Raw genomic sequence first — 13652 nt, forward strand, 5'->3', positions numbered from 1 at the left:
CAGGTCTAAATGCTAAAATAGTATTTTTACAGGAAACCCACTTACTAAGTAAGGATCAGTTCTGAAAAGACTGGACTGGCCAAATGTTCCATTCTAGTTTTACAAAGAAAACTAGAGGGGTGGGAATTCTCATACATAGAACAGTACCATTTGTAGCATCAGATGTAGTATTGGATCCTGAAGGGAGATATGTGATGGTCATGGGAGACTTATCTAACTGTAAAATGATTTTGATAAATGTTTATGCACCTAATGTTGATGATAAGGAATTTATACAAAATTTATTTGCATCCATTCCCAATCTGAACACTCATAAACTTATAATGGCTGGGGACTTTAATTGTGTTCTAAATCCACTTTTAGATAAGACTTCCTCCACAGGGGAACGCAACTAACACCGCAAAGATAATTACAAAGTTTATAACTGATCACAACTTATCAGATCCCTGGAGGATTTTAAACCCAAATTCAAGAACATATTCTTTCTACTCACCAGTACATCATTGCTACTCAAGGATTGATTACTTCTTTATAGATAATAACTTCTTGCCTAAGATTAAATCTTGTAAATACGATGCTATTGTTATTTCAGACCATGCTCCGATGATCTTGGAGCTGAAATTACTAAGCCCCATACACTCACCCGCAGATGGCGCTCAATCCGCTTCTATTAGCTGACGAGAATTGTACTGAATTTATATCCAAACAAATTGAATTCTTTCTAGAGACAAATACATCCCCTGAGATCTCTGCAGGAATACTCTGGGAAACTCTTAAGGCCTTCTTAAGAGGACAGATTATCTCATATCTTTCCCACAGAAATAAATCCGAAGCGAAGAAAGTAGCAGAGATAAAAGCGAAATTACTAAAATAGATGAAGAACATGCCAGACTACCAAGCGAGACTCTACATAAGAGGAGGCAGGCTCTACATTCAGAATTAAACCTCTTGACAACTAAAGAAACTGAACAACTAATTTACAAATCCAGACATCATTATTATGAACATGGAGAGAAAGCTAATAAGCTTTTAGCGCAACAAATTCACAAGCAAGATGTATGCATAGCGCAATCTCGTAATTACTAACACGAACGGAGATAAAATCATCGAACACAAAAATATAATGTACACTTTTAGAGACTACTATAAATCCCTATATACTACTGAGTTTAAAGAAGACAATATACAATCTAATGCATTTCTGGATACATTACAGATACCACAAATTGACGCTTTTAGTGTGGAGGAACTCGATAAACCTCTGTCATTATCAGAATTACTGGATGCTATAAAGTCACTCCAAGGTGGAAAAGCAGCAGGCCCTGATGGCTACCCTGCAGAGTTTTACAAGAAATTCTCCGCTCAGCTAGCTCCCTCCTATTAGCAACATTTACAGAAGCCAGAGATAACCAATCTCTTCCACAAACCTTTCGCCAAGCACTAATCACTGTCTTTCCAAAACAAAATAAGGACTTATTACAATGTGCATCATACAGACCAATTTCACTTCTGAATAACGACGTTAAAATACTCTCTAAAATCATAGCTAGAAGGATGGAGAAAGTGCTCCCTCAGTAATATCACAAGACCAAACTGGATTTATTAGGGGCCGACACTTATCTTCAAATCTTCGACGCCTGTTTAATGTAATATACTCACCAACTAAATCAAACACCCCAGAAATATTATTATCATTGGATGCAGAAAAAGCATTCGACATGATTGAATGGAAATACCTTTTACTATTTTGGAGAAGTTTGGGTTTGGCCCAACATTTGTGCATGGATTAAATTACTGTATACTAACCCAGAAGCTTCAGTTTGCATCAATAACATTTGCTCAGACTACTTTAAACTAGAGCGTGGCACAAGACAAGGATGCCCTTTGTCACCACTGCTGTTTGCAATTGCCATTGAACCACTGGCAATACATTGTCGAAATACTGATCAGATAAAGGGGATTAGCAGAGAAGGACTGGAACAGAAAATCTCATTATATGCAGATGACATGGTACTGTATATATCGGACCCAGAAAATTCTGTGCCTGCAGTCTTAGCAGCACTCACAGAATTTCAAAAGCTCTCTGGTCTCAGAATTAATCTGAATAAAAGTGTACTCTTTCCGTGAATTCTCAAGCATATAATATTAGATTAGACACCCTACCTTTTATCATTGCAGAACAGTTTAAATACCTCGGGGTAAACATCACAAGTAAACATAAAGCTCTTATCAACAAAATTTCGTCGTCTGCATGGAAAAAATTAAACAAGACTTGCATAGATGGTCAACCCTTCATCTCACACTAGCTGGAAGAATTAACACTGTTAAGATGAATATTCTTCCTAAGCTCCTTTTTATTTCAAAACATACCAATATACATTAATAAATCGTTCTTTAAGCAATTAGATTCAACAATAACCTCATTTATTTGGAATTCTAAACATCCACGCATCAAAAGAGCGACCCTACAAAGACAAAAGGCAGAAGGCGGCATGGCTCTACCTAACTTCCAGTTTTATTACTGGGCGCAAATATACAGTCGATAAGAACCTGGACACAAATAGAAGAACATACACAGGCATGGACCGCAATAGAAGTAAAATCCTGCAGTACTTCTTTGTATTCCTTGCTCTGTGCTCCAATAAACACACGTTATCGGCAATACACTAATAACCCAATTGTGCTCCACTCACTTAGAATCTGGAACCAATGTAGAAAGCATTTTAAGACGGAGAAGCTTCTTTCTGTGGCACCCTGCAAAAGAACCACCTCTTTCAACCTTCACAAACATATGCAGTTTTAATATCTGGAAAAATTTGGAATTAACTTGCTTAGAGATCTTTATATAGACAACGTCTTTGCATCCTATGAACAATTACATTCCAAATTTAACATTCCAGCTACAAATTTCTTTCACTATCTTCAAATCAGGAACTTTGTTAAACAGAACCTTCCAGATTTTCCTCATCTTGCACCCTCATCCACGCTGGAAAAATATTGCTCAATTTCAAGGAGTTAGACTCCATCTCTACAATATATAAAATCCTTTTACAATCCCTTCCTTTCAAAGATCCAAGAGGACACTGGGAAAATGACCTCTCAATTAATATATCAGAAAAGGAGTGGAAAGTAGCAATGCAGAGAATTCACTCAAGCTCCATATGCAAAAGCATACAATTATACAACTCAAAATTATATATCGAGCACATCTGTCTCGACTAAAACTCTCCAAAATGTTTCCAGGGCATGATCCAACCTGCGAACGTTGCAACCAAGCCCCAGCCTCACTAGGTCACATGTTCTGGGCCTGCACCAAATTAACATTATTCTGGACAAAAATTTTTAATTACCTCTCAGACAGTCTTGGACTCACAATCCCTCCTAACCCATTAACAGCTGTGTTTGGGGTTCTTCCAGAGGGTCTTAAAGTGGAGAAGACAAACAAATTGTGATTGCATTCACTACACTGTTGGCACGCAGACTTATTCTGATAAACTGGAAGAACCCAAACTCTCCTCTTTTAAGTCAGTGGGAAACTGATGTGTTATATTATTTAAAATTGGAAAAAATCAAATACTCAGTTAGAGGATCTGTACAGACTTTTTTCAAAACATGGCAGGATCTAATCAGTAATATTTTAAAATGAGTTTATAAAGCACAGAGAATTTGTTGATTTAGGTATTTTTACAAGCCTTAAATTTTACACCGTTTGGCTTGCTCTCTCTCTCAAGGGTGGGGATCGATCTGTTCTTAACATAATTCTTTTTTTTGTAAAAACTTGATTGCTATGTATTGATTGTAATAAAATTAATAAATAAAAATTAAAAAAAAGTGGATTTGTAAGTAAAATATTGAAGAACTGACTATTTGGAGTGTACATTACATGTCATATTTCATGTTCATGCCCTAAATTTCTGCTATCCTAAAGACATGAGATTTTGTTTTCCTTGAAGGGAATTTTAAATAATTTTTTATTAGATGAATTTAGCTGTTAAAAGGTGGACTACTATAAGCGTGCTTAACTTAAGATTTCTGAAATGGGTTTGCAAATTGTTTAATTACACCATTAGCAAATGCAACTGAATAATGATTTCAGTTGTACCTGCTGAGAATCATATACATAATGCAGGAGGTTGTTCACTTTAATTGATAACTCCAAGAACCAGTAGTTTAACATCCTTCTATTTTTCTGGAACTACTTGTTTTGTTTTTTTTTTAGGGTAGCAAGAATTGGTTTTTCAAACAAGTAAATCAGTCGGGCATTTTTTATATAGTACTCATAAAGACAAGCCAAGACTTTACAACCAAGTCCAATCATAGCCTGTCAGACTTTTGCTCTGACAACGTACATTTCCTCCCTTTCTACTTACAAGTATATCAGGTGTTCCTCTCGTGTCCCCAAGGCCATGTCTTTTGCATTCATTGAAGATTCTCTTGGCTCTTTGGACTGGTGCCCTGTTCAGAGATGGTTTTATCGCCACACCTGTTATTGCCAGGTAGGTTCTGTTCCGACGACCTGGGTTTTTATATGTTCTGTTATATCATTATCTTTCTCTGTATTTAGTGTAATGTTTTTTGCCCTAAGTCTACTATAAGAGTCTGTATTTTCTTACCGTCCACACACTCGAATACATTTTAAAAACTGTTTTTTTGTTTTTATTCAGGCCGAGCAGAAAGGGATCAGTGAGACTGTAATTGGATTGATATTTGGATGCTTTGCCCTGTGTGATCTGTTGGGATCTTTAGTCCTTGGAAAATTCGTAAGTGTCCATTTTTGGGGTGGTTTCACTCTTTCTCTAATTTCTCATATCTGATAGAAGCTTCTTTTTTTTAGATTGTTCAGATAGGAGCAAAATTTATGCTTTGTGCTGGATTATTTTTATCTGGAGGGTGTACTATTCTTTTTGGGTGAGTTATTATAATAAAATACAATTAAAAAACTTCATATAATAATTTCATGTAATTGCTTAATTAATATACATCATCTAAGATTATAAAATAAAGAAATGTGCATTTACTTGAATGTAATAACATTTCCACTGTGCTATTTTTAACTTTTGGTCTGTATAATTGTGTGCCAGTATGGGTTTGAACCGGACTTACATGAAACACCTGAAACAGCAGGTTGAGAAACTCAGTTGCAGTTTGATTATATATAATTATAAAAATTGGTTTATTCTGTATAAATTATGTGTCTAAACTTCTTTGGGAACTCACAGAGTCATTACCTGAATGCTAGTCTCATGGGGCCAGACGTGATTCTGGAATAAGAATGCATGCCAAGAATGCAGGCTCGGCCCACAGGGTTTCTTCCTAAAAAATCTGCCCCCAACTTCCTCCAGTCCGTGCACTTGAAATGGCAGGATTGCAGTGTCCCACAACAAAAATGAAAAAATTCTCAACATCCATTAGACAAATACATAAAATCCCTATAAATAGACAGGAAGGGAGTGAAAGACTTGACGCTGAGAAAAAAAAAAGTTCTGGTGCCTCACTAGCATAAGGTAACAAAATCTTAATGATTAATTTGTACATTGTAATGAGCACAGCAACAGAAGAGACAGACCCACAAACATACACATAGACCACCGCAGATACTTGGACCCACGTATTTGAGAAGTGCTTCTGTCTTCTACAATATCTTTCTGTTACAGTTTTGTGTAATTTTGAATATTGCATCACTATATGACATGTGAGCTGGCCGAACACAGGTTCAAACAGAGCCAGAACAAATCACAAATATTTGGGACACCAGCCGGTTAATTCCTTTTAATTCCCTGATATCTTAAACAGGTGCCTTCTGGCAATACTTAACATAAGGCTGCAGGGTACAATACAGAAAATAAATTCAGCTTCGTCGGAACTGGTCTCAGCAAAAATCAAGTCAGTGGAGGCACCAGGTCTTTTTATAATGGGAGGACCAGAAGAGGCAGAGCTGCTTTCCGTCATTGGGAGGTTTCTGGGAGCTGTGGGGAGAAAAGGAAACAGAGTTAGCAACAGTGCTCCCTCTCGCCCTGATGGGTTACCGTTTACCTCGAATGAGCCAGCAAGAAGATCCTCGGATGCACATGCATGACAAGCTTTTACAACAGCAAATCCAGTTCAGATAAGCTTTGTGGTCTATGTATATACTATTTGTTATATCACTGCAACATTATTATGGCAAGGTGCGTTTGCCTTTCCAATTTGACAGTAATGTTAACATACTTTAGTTATTCGTTCGCTGTGCAGCCTGGTCCATGTTTCTGCTAGAGTTGCTGAGACATTTTGTGCACCTAACACCTCCTGTGGTCCTTTGTTATCAACTATTTTCCTTTCCACCTCCTTTTGATGAGATGCAGCATGCCATTTATTTCAAAATAATATTTTTCAGTTTAAATAGGCATGAGCATAGCTGCAAGTTCTTTCAAGCTGACATTGACTCCAATGCTATCGTCTAACTGAACAACAGAGGGCATACACTTTTTACCACTAGTTCACTGATGTCCTTGAATGCTGATGTGTAATCTGATATTACAGAAAAGCGTTTCCCTTGCAACAAATTATGTTTATTTTTAACACATGAAATGTGCTCTCTGCACATATGACACACATTTATTTTTTTAATAGAGTTTTTTAAGGAACATTTTCTGCTTTGGCATTTTATCACAATCTAAGGGTTGGTCTTTGTTGGGCTCTGTTAACTAGAGCACCCTTGCTCTTTGCAGCTCAAAATCACCACCCCTACTGAATACCACATTCAGGAAGCATTTGATTGGTTTAGAAATGTGACACTCAATGGCCTGTCTAATTTTCCCACCTACTTTTAAGCAAAATTTACTCATGGTTGTCTCCAAATGTATATATTTTATATCTGGCTCAGAGAGACTACCCAAATGCTAGCCCAGTGCAACATTTAGCAGTACTGCCTATGTTCATCCCACAACATAAAACCTCTTTTACAAAAAGTCTTAGCAATACACAATTAAGAGTAGGCATCTTATCATTGATTATTGCCAAAATTATTATTAGTTAAAAAATTAAGTGTGGCTTTTCTACATTGAATTACACCTCATACTGAATAATTCAATATTTGAATATCTGAAATGCTGTTCTGGAGACAACACTTACCTAGCAGCTAAACTCATTCAAGTATTTTATATTGCACGCATTTTGATCATTTAACACTGATGGCTGATGTGCATCACTGTCCACTAGTGAACATAGGTACAGTATTTCATATTCATTTTTAGGAAACACTAAAGTTGTGTACCATTCATACTAGTTTAAATATATTTTGACCATTTGAATTAAACATTTTTAAATAAAATATCAGTACATAGCTACAAGGAGATACTATGCAAAGTACTGGAAATCTCTTTTGCTTGTAAAGAGAAGATTTTGATTACACTGCTTGAATGCTTTCTACACCTCATACTGTTGGAGTTGTGACTCCAGAACTTCATGAAGTAGGTAATTAAGTTAATTAAGTTTTCTTTTTTGTTTTTAACTATAAGGCCTTTCTTAAAACTATGCACTGTATTTACTTGACATGACAAATTCTCCTGTAAAATCATCTTTATCTATACTAATAAAAGGCAAAGCCCTCACTCACTCACTCACTCACTCACTCACTCACTCACTCACTCACTCATCACTAATTCTCCAACTTCCCGTGTGGGTGGAAGGCTGAAATTTGGCAGGTTCATTCCTTACAGCTTCCTTACAAAAGTTGGGCAGGTTTTATATCGAAATTCTACGCGTAATGGTCATAACTGGAAGCAGTTTTTCTCCATTTACTGTAATGGAGATGAGCTTCAACGCCGTGGGGGCGGAGTTTCATGTGACATCATCACGCCTCCCATGTAATCACGCAGTACATAGAAAACCAGGAAGACCTCAAAAAAGCGCTGAAGAAAACATGCATTATATAATTGAGAAGGCAGCGAAACAATAAGAAGCGAGCGAGTGACATATACAACCATATTCATGACTTCTGCTACTTCGGAAACAAAGCACGATGTAAACCTACACTTTAAATTAAGTTCATAGACAGGCTGCCGCTGGCGTTTGTAATTTAGTGCCTGCCCATATAAGGCCGTCCATCAGCGGCAATCCAATAGCAAACTCCCACTAAATATTCACGGGTTAAGGACTGTGCTTTTGCAGAGGAAGATGAGATGGTCAGGGTGGTGTTTGGTACAAACTCAGCGAAACTGCGAGAGAAAGTTTTAAGTGCCAGGACTAAGGTAACATTAAATACAGCCATGGACATAGCACGAGATGGCACCAGCACAGCTGGGAAACTTCGATGCATGTACACCGAAGCTCACGTGAACTGACGCAGTGCACAGATAAAAGCAACAGTTCCAAAGAGTGCTGAACAAAAACCGAATTACACAATTGAAAAGGCAGCAAAAATATGAAGCGTTTGATACATACAAGCATATTCATAAATCCAAAACAAAGCACACGTTGGAAAAAGTCAATGTCCGCTAAAGGAAGACAGTGTAAAAAACCGTGCATGCAGTGTGTCAGGTCTCAGATAAAGAAGACGAGCTGTTTATTGATGCAGTAAGAAACGAATCGATGAATGAAACCTGTCATCTTTACAACGATTGACAAACTCGAATGTAACTTGAATACAACACATCCTACAAATACGAACCTGTTTGAAAGAAATAATGATAATCAAATCCTTGATGACAGCAACACTCAGTAACACTCACAAAACAAATACTGTATATTGACAGTCATGTTACGTTATTTTTAAAATGTTCCCTTTTCTTTTTCATAGCTTTTTTAACACACTACTTCTCCGCTGCGATACGCGGTATATATATATATATATATATATATATATATATATATATATATATGTATATATATAACCCGATCTACATACTCAAATAATGGATACTTTATTCGCCATCAATGATTGTTTTGGTAAAGCCATACTCAGTGTATTCATTAGATGAACGGTAAAAAAGTAAGGGCAAGGGGAGGATGACTTATTGAGGCATGCAGGCTGTAGTGCGTCAACTCTATCTGAATTGCGATCACATTTGAAAAATATATCTTTTCAAGTTCTATTTAGTCCATATGTGTCAAACTCAAGGGTCGGGCCACATCCGACCAGTGTAATTATATCCGCCCGAGATCATTTTATATACTGTATTATTGTTATTAAAGCCCGGGTATATGAAGCGCTGGTAACACAATAAACTACAGATCCCATAATGCAGCGCTTCAGCTGCCTTGCCAACACTTACCGAGTTAATTAAGTTATTGCGAAGCTAGCTCACACGATGCTGAAGAGAAAAGTTGATTCTGAAAATAGAGCCTTTAAAAACCGATGGGAGGCTGAGTATATGTTTACTAAACCCGTGTGTCTCATTTGTGGAGCTAATGTGGCTGTAATTACAGAATTTAATCTAAGACGGCACTATGAGACAAAACATCAGGTTAACCTGAAAGACCTGAATGCAATGCAGAAGATACAGAAAGCAGCATAATTAAATAAGAATCTGACACTTCAGCGGACGTTTTAACCCGTGCACAATCACAAAGTGATTTCAAGTGAAGCTGCTTTTATGGGAGACACAAATGCACCAGTGCACCTTGCCTCACTTTCCCTGTTGCCAAGTAATGTTAAACCAAGTCGTCACTACGGTGTTCCCAAATGCGCACTTTGCTGATAAACTGAGCACACTGAGTTTGCACGGCGCTTTGGTGACTTCAAGAACAAAAAGTCCGTCTACATGCGGCTCGAACCTTATGCATGTTTGGTAGCACATATCTGTGTGAGAAGCTCTTCTCAGTGATAAAGACTAACAAAACAGCACACAGGAGTCGCCTCACTGATGAGCACCTGCAATCCATCCTGAGAATCTCCACAACACAGAACCTCACACCAAACATAAACGAACCTGTGGCCAAAAAAAGATGCCAGGCGTCCAGCTCTAAAATGACATATGAGCAAAGACAACTGAATGATTTGATTTGTTATTGCTGAAAAGAACACATTTCATTTATATTTCTAGGTTTTGTTATGCAGCATGTTCATATTTGAATTTGTATCATTTTGACAGGATATATTTTATGGAGAGCAAAATCTTTTGGGATATTTAAAATCTAAGTTTATTTTTTATATAAAATTACATAAGAGTAAAGAAATGTGAATGTTTGTTCTTTTAACGTTTACTTTATTTCTAACTTGTATAATTTAGACAGGATAAATTTTTATGGAGAGCAAAATATTATAAGTTGTTTAAGGTTTGAGTTGATTTATTCACGAATAATATTCCTGTCTGTTTTTACCATTCCTACCAAACATATCTCTGTCAATTTAAATAGAACTTGAACAAATACGATAGTTCATAATATCCACAGACTTGCGTAAGAGCTGGAGTTATCCATTTTAACAAGCAGCGTATTGCACTGATACGAAATAGCTGTGTGTGTATATATGTAGATATGTATGTATATGTATATATATGTTTATATATGTGCGTGTGTATGTATATATATATGTATTTGTGTATATATGTGTGTGTATGTATGTATGTGTGTATGTATTTATGTGTGTGTATATGTATGTGTATATATGTAGATATATATATGTATATATATATGTGTATATGTATAGATATGTATATATATATATGTTTATGTGTGTGTGTAAATATATATATATATATATGACAACAACACTCATCACTCACAACAGTGACAAAACAATTACATTGACAATCATGTTACGTTATTTTCAAAATGTTTCCTTTTCTTTTTCATTGCTTCTTTAACACACTACTTCTCCGCTGCGAAGCGCGGGTATTTTGCTAGTCTAACATAAAAGGCAAACTGTCAGAGTTTGCTGCTGAATTAATACAAGCTTCCGAGTGGGTAGTTTCAGATGAATGGTAATCCAAGTGGCAGCTTCCAATGGAAGATGTTTTCAGTAATTTTGTTACTCAAATTTGCAGAGTTGTGACAGAATGCTGAATGCTTATATCACTTCATTATATAAAATAATAATCATGATCTTACCCAGGAATGGCATTACATGGTAGCCTCAAATTCAGAAGATACAGTGTCTTTAATATGGAAATCTTTTCACTCAGCTCTGTGTTCCAGTTTTGAGTTCATTTGGTTGTTTTCACACCTCATCCATAGCCTACATGAATTTCTGTCCAATGAGAACAAAGTGTTCTTTTCTTTTTATATGAGGGCTGCTTTTCTGAGCTTTCTTCTGGGTTGGCATCACTGCTGCTGTACACTGGGGGATATTGGCAATGCATGGCTCTCTAATCTCATCCATCCAGGTGGCAGGGTGTCACTCTTCTGAGAGCAGATTTCAGTTTTCGATTTTTTATATGCACAATCTAATACAATCAAAAGCAAAGGAAAGAAATATGTGTTTGCATCATAGGTCCCATTGTTTCTGTTCAGCACTCTGGAGTCACAGGAATGTACCTCTGAAGAAACTGAGATTATATTGCTTGTGATTAATCTAACATGTTACACCCAGTCATTTATCCTTTCTTGGTGCTTGCAGGTGTTCTTCTCCATGTGTTGTCAGAGATTAGATTATGTACTGTCACTGCTGTACTCTTTTATTTAATAAAGTATTGTTATACATTTCACAGATCAAATGACATATCTTATTGAATCAGTGGTTGGTGTCTGAGAATTGGACTGCTAAGGAGTAAGTAGCACCATTTACAGCACAGTGGTGTTTATGCTTGTCCATAAAGAAAAAAATTCTAAGTACAGACACAAACAAATTCTGTTCCTGTGGATGTTCATAACCTGATTTTGCAGTCAGAATTAGCGCTGTCTTTTAATGCAAAAATTGGCAGAAATGCATAAGGCTTATTTACATAGTTTAAAAAATCAAACTTATTAATAAAATGTTGTTGTACTTTAAATCACAGAACGTGGGCTTTATTCTTAAACATTTGTGTTTAAACAATACCTCATAGTCATAGCAGTAAACCCCCCCACTAATTGAGATTGAGAGGCATGTGCTGTCTTTGCCAAGGGATCACTCAGAGTTTCACTCTCCCCTCCTAGCAGCTATTCTTTCTGAGACTGCAAGGCTGGGGCATACGCTGGGACATCTCTAGGAACTTTGAGCAGCAGGTTCTTACCAGCTGCTGATCTAGCCCTTTACCAATTGTGTGGCTGTCTACATTTCCGGTTACAGTTGTAACATGGGAGAATAAAACACAGAATAATTGAAAATGGGGATAAAGTACATAATGTACTGTGCTTCAGCATTAATGACAGCTTCTACATTAATCCACGCTAAAAGTAGTTAGGTATGGTAATAAGTAAAAAACAGAAGTCTTTTAATGAAAATGAGTTGAAACTCAGTTGAAAAGAAACACTATTGAGGGCGGCACGGTGGCTGCTGCCTCGCAGTTAGGAGACCCAGGTTCGCTTTCCGGGTCCTCCCTGCGTGGAGTTTCCATGTTCTCCCCGTGTCGGGTTTCCTCCCACAGTCCAAAGATATGCAGGTTAGGTGTATTGGCAATCCTAAATTGTCCTTAGTGTGTGCTTGGTGTGTAGGTGTGTGTCTGCGCCCTGTGGTGGGCTGGCACCCTTCCCGGGGTTTGTTTCCTGCCTTGCGCCCTGTGTTTGCTGGGATTGGATATAGTGGGTTGGGTAATGGATGGATGGAAGAAACACTATTGGGTGTTTGCACATGTTTGTATGTCCATAATTGTCATAAGTCGAGACTGCTATAACCCAAGACTTGCCTGTACATCTTATTTGCAGGTTCCCTGTTTAGTTTCCCTAAGACCCGCCAATGTTTGTTTCCATGTAAGGTGCACGTTGAGTGGTAATAAAGCTCATCAAGCTAGTGTACATTGTAAAAAAAGTGTGAGAATTTACAGAACATCGTAAGAGTCTTTCCACAATTAATTATCTGTAATCAGAACCAGACAGCGTTCAAAATGTAGAGCTGTATAAATTAGGGTTTCTTTGATTCTTAAAAGGAAGAAATAAGAGCACCCAACTCAACCAAGAATCTATCTGACAAAAAACAGGAGCTTGTACTCTGATGGACCATAGAGCCAAATTGAAAATAATTTGTTCAAAAGAGTATTTGCAGAGAGAGATACTTTAAAGAGATTAACAGGTTGTTAAACAATAACACATTCTAATGTTTGGTTTTCCTATTTTCAAACAGCAAAGATTTTCATTAAATTGCCCTCACATGGACATGCTCCAAAGTTTTATAAGACTTTTTATTTCTTTACAACTGTCTAATTCCATGCTGTGTCAGTTTGAATGTCACAAAACTTCAACATCTCCTTCAATGACATTTGGCTTTATTAACATCAGAGTCGCAGCCTGGTGAATGTCTGAAATTGTGCATACAGTACATTAAAGGATATGGTGTGTATTTTTCAAGTTGAAGTTATTTCTTCACAATCATGGCATATATTAATTTGACACATGAAATTGCATTCTAAAGTAAAGCATATTTTATAAATTTGATAAAAATAAATGACCTTCCTTTGTGTTTTATAATGGAGTTAATGGGTACCAAGGTCCCATTATGAGCCCTGAAAAGCCCAAAAAATGATCAACTTTGAAGGCATGATTGTGACAACAAAAGTAAACTGAAAATAATATATTTTACCCCTCATTCTTGGTACTGT

At 36.9% G+C, this 13652-nt stretch overlaps 1 protein-coding gene across 2 annotated transcripts in view; it reads left to right on the forward strand.

The window, feature by feature from the left end:
- Positions 1–13652, forward strand: part of LOC120525452 (MFS-type transporter SLC18B1-like) — a 75922-nt gene that overhangs the window by 23293 nt on the left and 38977 nt on the right. For both annotated transcript variants that reach the window (XM_039747760.1, XM_039747761.1), the window contains exons 3-4: positions 4665–4760; positions 4835–4908. In XM_039747760.1, coding sequence (XP_039603694.1) covers positions 4665–4760; positions 4835–4908 — 170 coding nt within the window. The remainder of the gene's footprint in view (positions 1–4664; positions 4761–4834; positions 4909–13652) is intronic.

This window comes from Polypterus senegalus, chromosome 3 (assembly GCF_016835505.1).
Source record: "Polypterus senegalus isolate Bchr_013 chromosome 3, ASM1683550v1, whole genome shotgun sequence".
Taxonomy (NCBI): Eukaryota; Metazoa; Chordata; class Cladistia; order Polypteriformes; family Polypteridae; genus Polypterus; species Polypterus senegalus.